The 9,077-nt window shown below is 43.4% G+C and overlaps 1 protein-coding gene and 1 long non-coding RNA gene across 2 annotated transcripts; one reads left to right on the top strand and one right to left on the bottom strand.

Annotated features, from left to right (window-relative positions):
* Positions 1 to 1,240: 1,240 nt before the first annotated feature.
* Positions 1,241 to 7,127, bottom strand: rnaset2l (ribonuclease T2, like). Its single transcript, XM_037774567.1, has 9 exons — positions 7,039 to 7,127; positions 5,066 to 5,309; positions 4,285 to 4,352; positions 3,714 to 3,771; positions 3,433 to 3,500; positions 3,160 to 3,273; positions 2,962 to 3,010; positions 2,657 to 2,731; positions 1,241 to 1,608 (listed from the first exon to the last, which is right to left on the bottom strand). Exons 2-9 carry the CDS (start codon positions 5,273 to 5,275, stop codon positions 1,405 to 1,407), a joined length of 846 nt encoding a protein of 281 aa, XP_037630495.1. The 5' UTR covers positions 5,276 to 5,309; positions 7,039 to 7,127; the 3' UTR covers positions 1,241 to 1,404.
* On the top strand, positions 1,531 to 2,248 carry LOC119491008. Its single transcript, XR_005207519.1, has 2 exons — positions 1,531 to 1,670; positions 1,861 to 2,248. It is a non-coding gene; the product is annotated as an uncharacterized LOC119491008 (long non-coding RNA).
* Positions 7,128 to 9,077: the final 1,950 nt, after the last annotated feature.

Here is a 9,077-nt window from a genome sequence, read left to right as displayed (position 1 = left end):
GAACACCCTAAACCTGAACACCCTTAACACCCTAAACCTGAACACCCTGAACACCCTGAACCTGAACACCCTGAACCTAAACACCCTGAACCTAAACACCCTGAACACCCTAAACCTGAACACCCTGAACACCCTAAACCTGAACACCCTAAACCTGAACACCCTGAACACCCTAAACCTGAACACCCTAAACACCCTAAACCTGAACACCCTAAACCTAAACACCCTAAACCTGAACACCCTAAAACTGAACACCCTAAACCTGAACACCCGTAACCTGAACACCCTAAACCTGAACACCCTAAACACCCTACACACCCTAAACCTAAACACCCTAAACCTGAACACCCTAAACCTGAACACCCTAAACACCCGTAACCTGAACACCCGTAACCTGAACACCCTACACACCCTAAACCTGAACACCCTAAACCTGAACACCCGTAACCTGAACACCCGTAACCTGAACACCCTACACACCCTAAACCTGAACATCCTAAACCTGAACACCCTAAACACCCTAAACCTGAACACCCTAAACACCCTAAACCTGAACACCCTAAACCTGAACACCCTAAACCTGAACACCCTAAACACCCTAAACCTGAACACCCTACACACCCTAAACCTGAACACCCTAAACCTGAACACCCTAAACACCCTAAACCTGAACACCCTACACACCCTAAACCTGAACACCCTAAACCTGAACACCCTACACACCCTAAACCTGAACACCCTAAACCTGAACACCCTACACACCCTAAACCTGAACACCCTAAACCTGAACACCCTAAACACCCTAAACCTGAACACCCTAAACCTAATCACCCTGAACACCCTAAACCTGAACACCCTAAACAACGAGGCGTTTTTGGACCGAACAGTTCTGGGAGCTCCCTGTAGAGCTACATTTTTCTGTTTGCATTTGCACCGCCAATAAGAAAGGTGAAGTGGCGTTAGCCGTCCGGCTAGCTCGCTACGTTTCAGGTTACGTTAAGGCTAACTCATTAACACAAATCACACCCACTGAGCTAAAGAACGAGTGCTATCTAAAACAGTCCCTCAGAACCATCGTTCCTAGTTCTAACTGTGTGAACACAATGAATTAAAAGGTTCTTAGAACTATGAAGTTCGTTGGGTCAGAAAGCGCCTCGTTAGCTGGAGAGGGAAACAATGAAGTGTAAAATAGATTTAATTGATGATTCAGAGGAAAAGACAATCCCTTTGACAACATGTGAATGTTTAAATGTATTTATTAGTAATTGTTTGAGCTGTTCAGGTACAAACTTTAAAATCATCTTTGGTACTCTGTTTCCACCGTCCGAACATTTCACTGTGTTTAGTTGAAGCAGTAACATCTGGAAGAAGCAGCGGTTAGCTCTGTTAGCGCTGTTAGCTCGGTTAGCCGCAGGGCCGCTGTGGCTCCTGGTGGTTTATGGGGAAGTAGTAGAAGGGGTCCTGATCGGGGCAGGGATGCCCGTGGGAGGAGTTCCTTCCCGGGCCAGACCTGGACGCTGGGTCCCCGTCAGTGTCGCCGTGGCGATCGCAGCCGACAGTCAGGTTGTGAGACAGCGGGATCTTCACCTGAAACCACACCTCTCTGCCCTGAGGGAGGAGAGGAAGAGGAGCAGGGATGAAGCACAGCTACTGCCACTGGTAGGATACCGGTTACTCATTATTACCACAGCTGGTTCAGTAGCTTCATGTATGTTTGAGTGACTCTAAAGTCTACCAGAAGAGTCTACACCTGGTCCGTCTACGCCTGGTCCGTCTACCTGTCCAACACTCTGGTCCAGAGTGAGACATCTTAACGTCTGTAACTTCATATTAACTTTGTCTGTTCTATATTTAGACCAGGAGCACATTGTTTGTGAAAGACTACATCACTTTACTTTATTAATAATAATACTTTTATTTAAATAATACTTCAAGCAGTGATCCAAAGGGCTTTCCAGTCCAGGGGGGTTTGAAAACAAATAAGTGTAGTTGTGAGAAAGGAAGGAGTTGTCAATTAAAAATGTGTTTGAGACAGGATGATGCTGACGTCAGAACAACCACAAACAGATAAAACATCCACAAAAACATCATTAAAGACCACGGAGAAACACAAAACAATCCCATAGAGTCGTAAAATGAACGACTAACAAACAAAACGCCCACAGAGACCCCCCCGAAAACATCTCAGAGGCTTAAAACACCCACATCAAAGTCCAAAACAATCCCAAAGAACAGCCACGAAAACAAGCAAAACAACCACAAAGATACTAAACAACCATATAGGAACCCAGAAATGATAGCAATAAGAGTCAGAGCTGGTTGCTACAGTAGAGTCCCAGCAGACCCATGAACAGCAGCACTGCAGCGATATCAGTATTTATAAATAAGGTTTATGTCCTGTTAGGGTCTGTTAAGTCTCAACCTGTCCGATCCTGTTAATATCATACTGATCGTTTTATTGAACGTCTCTGGAGAGAACAGATTCAGGGTTTTATAGCTTTTGTTCTCACGCTCAGATTTGCTCCAGAAGAAACTAATATTAAACAAACCCTCACATTAGAGTAGGTGGAACCAGCAGAACAAATACCATTAAATACTATTAAAATATTAAAGTATAAAAATATAAAAATAGATATATAAAGACAGAAGATCTGACCTTGTTGTCTGTAACACACTGGATCTCATGTTTGTCTCCAAAATGTGGAGCCAGGACCTGATGGACCTCCACGACCTGCAGAGACAGGAAACAGAAAGCAGGAGAGACGACAATCATTCACACTAACAGGAGAACACACACCTGCAATCTGTACAGGAACATCTGGAACCGCTCAATGAAAACATGTTTCAACATACTATACTATGACGTTTTTCTCACGTATTTAGTTATATAAAGTTAAGTAACACAAGAGGTGAAAATGGTTTCAGATTTTAACAGCTTGAATTCTCAGTGTTTGTTTTGACCTTGTAGGGTCGTTCACAGGACGGAGTGATACTGGCGTCCTCCAGCAACCTGCAGGGAAAACAGAAAACTTTGTGATAAACTTTGACTTTCTGCATGCACTGTTTGATTCACCAAAGTTAAATATCACTTAGGTTTGAACGCTACAACAAAATGACACAAAAAAAGAAGAATATAAGTCTGTCAAAGTGTGAACTAACTTGTGGATATCAAACTGTCCTCGTAGTTTGAGGCAGATCTGGAAGTATCTGAGTGGAGAGTTCATTCCTTCAACACACGCTGCACAAGCACCATGTTTTACCCACTCGTCTCTCCTGTTAAACACACGCACGCACGCACGCACGCACGCACGCACGCACGCACGCACGCACGCACACACACACACACACACACACACACACACACACAGATTAATGCTGGTAATAACATATCAATGCATGTTAACATCACGACTAACAAACAATCTCTCGTACCAGAAGTGGAAGCTGGATTGTTTTCTCAGTAAGGACGGCCAGTGTTCAGTCAGCTCTGCCTCCAGCTCCTGGAGGACAGACAGACATCAGATCAGATGTATCAGCGTCCTCTTTCCCAGGTAACCAGGTAACCGGGTAACCGGGTAACCAAGTAACCAGATAACCAAGTAAACGGGTAACCGGGTAACCAGGTAACCAGGTAACCAGGTAACCAGGTAACCAGGTAACCCGGTAACTAGGTATCCAGGTAACCAGGTGAGCTGATCCTGACTGGGACTCACCTGGACGTCAGACGGGAACATCGGCCAGCAGCTGCAGCAGTGCGACACCTTACTGGGCCTGCAGGCACAAACATGAAACCTTCAACAATAAAAGTCTTTAAAGCTTATTCAGCATCCTCTGATTTAGTTTTCAGTGATTTCAAGTAAACATTATTTCTGTTATATTTATATGCAACTGAGGTCATTTTGACCCCGATACAAAATAAATGAAATAAAGCCACATTCATCAGAACTTCAGGTCGATGAAGTGTCCTAAACTTTGTGTTTCAAGTCTGAAACTATTCGATTGGAGAGAGAGAGTTGTCAGAAACATATTTCTGAATGAATGAAACATAACGGGTTGTATTATCGCTGCACTAACTGAACCTAAAGTCACATTTAGTTTCACTGACGGAGACCTGATACTTTATATTGTATTAACATCTTTACAACAGAGAGCGCTGTTCTTTACGCTCTGATCGGATCTGAAAGTCTGAAACGCCTCACTCGGGCCAGAAGACAGAACGAGAGAGAAGAAGAGAGTCGTGTTTATTAAAGAAGCTGAACGATGTTCTGCAGGTGAGATATTTACCACAGGCCGTGGATCGTCCAGTTGTTGACGTTCGGAGGGATGGTGCAGAGAGTCTCTTTGTCTAAAGACTGCAGAGGAGACGGACAGATGGACGGACATGTTGGAGTCCTCAGTAGTTATTAAACATGTTAACAGAACGTCAAGGAATCGGATTCAGCATCTTCTCTACTTCCTTACATCCTCATTTCCTTCTCTACCTCCTCCTTTCCTCCACTATCTCCTCATAGCCTCCTCCTTTAATTCGCCTCCTCATTTACTTCCTTACCTCCCCATTTCCTTCCCTACCTCCTCATTTCCTTTTTTCCTCCCTTACCTCCTTTCTTCTACACAATCTTCTCTTTTTCCTCCATACCTCCTTAATCCATCCTTCCCTCCTCATTTCCCTCACTACTTCCTAATCATATTTCTTCCTTTCTTTTTCTTAGCACCTCCTCCTTTCCTTCCATACCTCCTTGTTTCCTTTGTTATCCCCTCTATTCTTCCATCCTCACCTCCTTCTCTCCTTTACAATCTCCTCATATCTCTCACTACCTCCTCCTTTACTTCCCTACCTCCTCATTTCTTTCCACTTCCTTCCTTACCAATCTCCTTTCCTTCTCAACGTCCTCCTTCCCTTCATTCCTGCATCCTTTCCTTCCCTCCCTCCTCTTTCTTGTCACTCAGAAACTATTTAGGATGCCTCCATCTTGTCGGCCAATTTAACAGCGGCTTCAACACTAAACTGTTTACTGATGATGATGATGATGATGATGATGGTGATGATGATGATGGTGAAGCTCACCTGACAGAAGGCTCCGGGCCACTGCAGGGTGAACAGGAGACATTTCCAGGAGCAGAAAGGCTTGCGGTCCTGCAGCTCCGAGCCTTGATGGTGGCCATATTTGTAGTCCTGCCAGCGTCCTTCCTGTGTGGCGGTGTAGTCAGGAAGCTGCAGCAGGAACAGAACCGCTGGACTCAGACCGACCAGCAGCGGCAGAACCGAGCTCCACATCTCCTCTGTATCAATCAATACGATCTGCACTGATCTGATCAAACACCAAACGGGGAACAATTCATCAATAATACATCAACCAGAGAACATGACAGACAAGTAACTAAGTACATTTACTCAAGTACTGTTAGGGTTGTAGAAGTTAACGAGACAATAACACGTTAATGCAAAGATACTGGATATACTAAATATGCTTGATCATATTGTTTATCCTGCCGTCATATATTCACATGAGTTTCAGATTTAACTACAGAAAATGTAACATTAAAGGGACTGTCTGTAAGAATCAGAAATGTCTTGTTAGCAGCTTCACCTGTGGCCGTTAAGTCAACTAAAGTCAGCGTCCTGTTGCTGGCGCTTGTGCTCGCTCTACATAGACATGAAGGAGCATCGCTCAACACAGTGAGGAGACACACGTCAGCTAAAAGCACAATATCACTCTATAGTTCAGCTGCTTGGCAGTAATGTTAGCTGACCAGACGAAGGTCTCTCCATGAATCAATGCTGATCCTAGTGTTGGCTTTCCTGCCTCAGCCTCCCGACCGCGGCCGGAGGGGAACGGGGGAGACGCCGGAGTTTTGGTCGGAGACGATAACGTTTCTCTCTGCGGAGCCCCGTCACTTCACAAGACACGGGAAACCTCTGTTGGTCTGGAGGAGCTGCAGCAGTTATTTCTGCACAAACGTCCACTGAACATTCACTAGATATTCTCAGAGCTAAACTAACTCTTCTGCAGTGTGGAGTGAGCAGCATGCACGTGAGAGGTGGAGAGAGAGAGAGAGAAGGAGCGCGGTGTGTGAGTGAAGGCAGGCAGAGGAGCAGAGGAGCAGAGGAGCAGAGACTCCGGTCCTGGAGACCAAAGCTACGGTCTCCTCCGTGTCCTCCGACCGCGGCCAACACTGTTTAACAGCTTCACTAGATACAACCAAGAGGTTTTGGTGCTTCACTGGAGTTTGTGTTGGAGTCTGAGTCTGAACAGCGTAGACACACGCGAGCGCGCATGGGACACCGGCCAGCAATGATTTATATGTGGAACAGGTTACAGACAGTCCCTTTAATAACAATCTATAATATATAAAATAATATATTATTTTATTATATTAAAAAAAACATTGTGTTTGTACCACCGTGAAGAGCATGTATATTTACATTTTTGGGAAAAGGTTAATTAAGGAAAGTATAAATAAAAATCAATTCAAGTAAATGTATTAAATAGTAGTTTTTGTGACGCTCCTTGTTGTTGTTATGTTTTTTATTTCTTATATTAAGATGATTATTTCAGATTTATTAGTTTACTTCTGCCAACTCCTTTTCAAAACATATTTATTTATTTACTTTATTTAGAAGTTGCTATATATATGTTAAATGTTCATTTTATTGATTATTCTTGTTTTGCTTTCTTATTATTTGTTTTAATCTATAAAAACAATAAGATATACGACAACATTTATATTACAGTAAACAAAAATATACATGTCAAATAAAATTAGAGTAAAATAGAATAAAAATAAATGCCGTGTATTAGAGTATGTTCAGGTGGTATTTGTTGAAGGAAGATTTAGTGAAGTTATAAAATAAAAAAAAAAAAGTGTATTTCTGAACACATCTGGACAGGAGAGGAAAACTTCCCCAGAAAATGAGTAACTCTTGGGAAATTAAACAAACTCAATATTTTAGCTCGCTGGCAGCAGTTGAATAAAATGATGAATGAGTCTATTTCACACATCTGTCTGAGATTAACTTTAAAGATTAGAGAAACTCACCAGAGAGCTGATGCTGATGCTGATGCTGTTGCTGCTGCTGCTGCTGCCGATGCTGCTGCTGCTGCTGCTGCTGCTGATGATGATGATGATGCTGCTGCTGATGATGCTGCTGCTGCTGCTGCACTGAGCTGCTGCTGCTGCTGATGATGATGCTGCTGCTGCTGATGATGCTGCTGCTGCTGCTGCACTGAGCTGCTGCTGCTGCTGATGCTGCTGCTGCACTGAGCTGCTGTTAGAGCTTCTCTCTGCCAACCAATCACAAAAACAGGAAGTGGAACTCAGACTGACGTTTGGTGCTTTATACAGAACGAATGTGGTGTGTTTGTGTGTTCATATTTAGAGGAAGCAAACAGTTCTCTGTGGCGCACCTGGCAGGTGTCAGGGGAACATTTCTGACAAAATGAACCTTTGAATTAGTCACGTGGAAAAAGACCGAAACACAACAAGTCCTGTCTGTATAAGCACGGATAGGACAGATGACATAATGCTGAGATCATTTACATTTAGAGTACACTATTTCCATTTACTGCTACTCTCTACTTCTACTCCACTACATCTCAGAGGTAGATGTTCTCCACCACATTTATCTGACAGCTTTAGTAACTTCCTGTCCAAATCCAGGTTATCTCCAGATGTGTTGATGTTGAATGTTTGTGATAAACTGAAGGATGAAGTGTTCCTTCATTCTCCCACTTCTTAAGGCCTTTACACACCGGCGGGCGGCGTGACGAATAAACAGCACGAAAATGCGAAATACTCGCCTGTGAATATTATATGTCTCGGGCTTTTAGGGAAGAACAGAAGGAGTGAATCTGAGCTCCGCTGCCTTCGTCAAGGCTGAAAGGAGTAATAAAGTTTGCCGTCTTGGTTCGGACTTAATCGCCGTGTAATATTCATGTTCTGTGTGAAAATTAAGCGCGAGGGAAAAAATGCCAGTGGTATTTAAAGCATCAGTAGGCGAGATTGGAGAAAATACGATTTAAAAAAATATATTTTTATAAAAAAGTCTCTATATCGTGACAGTAGAACATGAGACAGGTAACCTGAAAAAAACACGTGCCTCTGTGTCCCCCGGTGCTCCTAACAGCATCTGCAAGATTTCACAGACTGGAGGAAAACAAGCAGTAAGAGCTGATCTGAGGTCTGCTGTCCAGCTGCCGTCTATGAGAGCCGGCTGTCAATCACTCTGAACTCCGACCAAACGGTGAAACTAGGCAGCGCTGATCAAATATGAATCAATATTCTGTTACGTTAATGTCTATTTCTCTCCTCACATGTTCTCAGAATCATCTTGTAGCGCTCTGTTTAGCTGTAAAATGAGAATGTGACGCCGCCACCATTGTGAAATCTGGTGAAGGAACGCTAAGTTCTGGTCACATGACCGGAGCACAGCCAATAGGAACGCTCTCTCAATGAAATGACCTGTGATTGATCAAAGTGTCCCGTCACGGCTAGATGTTCTAAAGTCTGAAAACAGAGCCATGAGGAGGAGCAGAAGTCTAGTTATCGCTCAGAACACCTGAATTACAATATGCTGAAAGGTCATTATGGGATGTCTGCTCAATGATGCCCAAAATATACTGACTGCTGCAGCTTTAACGGCCTTTAAGCTAAATAAACTCTTTAAAAAGCCTCTTGGATCAGCTGGAAAATGCATCGTCACAACGCTGAACACATCAGAGATACGTGGTTCTCCCAGCACAGATGATGATCTTATAGACCATGATGCATTGCTGCAGATTAAACTAGCCAACGGGATATAAAGGAGTTAAAATACAACATGAATGCAGAAACATCAGATAGATAATAGGAAAACACTGACGGGGAACATCTATACTCTTCCTTTAACTACTGTAACTACATTTAGCTGATACATACTTTGACTTCAGTCAGGTTTTGAATGCAGGACTTGTACTTGTAGTGGAGGATTCCCACAGTGTGGTATTAGTACTTCTACTGCAGTAAAGGATCTGGATACTTCTTCCATCACTGCTACCTGCACAGGGACTGCAGATGGAGATAAGCTAGTAGCTAAATCT

The sequence above is a fragment of the Sebastes umbrosus genome, chromosome 7 (genome assembly GCF_015220745.1).
Source record: "Sebastes umbrosus isolate fSebUmb1 chromosome 7, fSebUmb1.pri, whole genome shotgun sequence".
NCBI classification, from domain to species: Eukaryota; Metazoa; Chordata; class Actinopteri; order Perciformes; family Sebastidae; genus Sebastes; species Sebastes umbrosus.
The sequence above is the reverse complement of the archived record's forward strand: the minus strand, read 5'-3'. Positions and strand labels throughout refer to the sequence as shown.

Coding starts and splice junctions, on each gene's coding strand:
- rnaset2l (XM_037774567.1), bottom strand. CDS start 5,275: ATGTGGAGCTCGGTTCTGCCGCTGCTGGTCGGTCTGAGTCCAGCGGTT. Junction 4,353..5,065: donor GGCCCGGAGCCTTCTGTCAG/GTGAGCTTCACC, acceptor TCTCCTCTGCAG/TCTTTAGACAAAGAGACTCT. Junction 3,501..3,713: donor TGTTCCCGTCTGACGTCCAG/GTGAGTCCCAGT, acceptor TCTGTCCTCCAG/GAGCTGGAGGCAGAGCTGAC.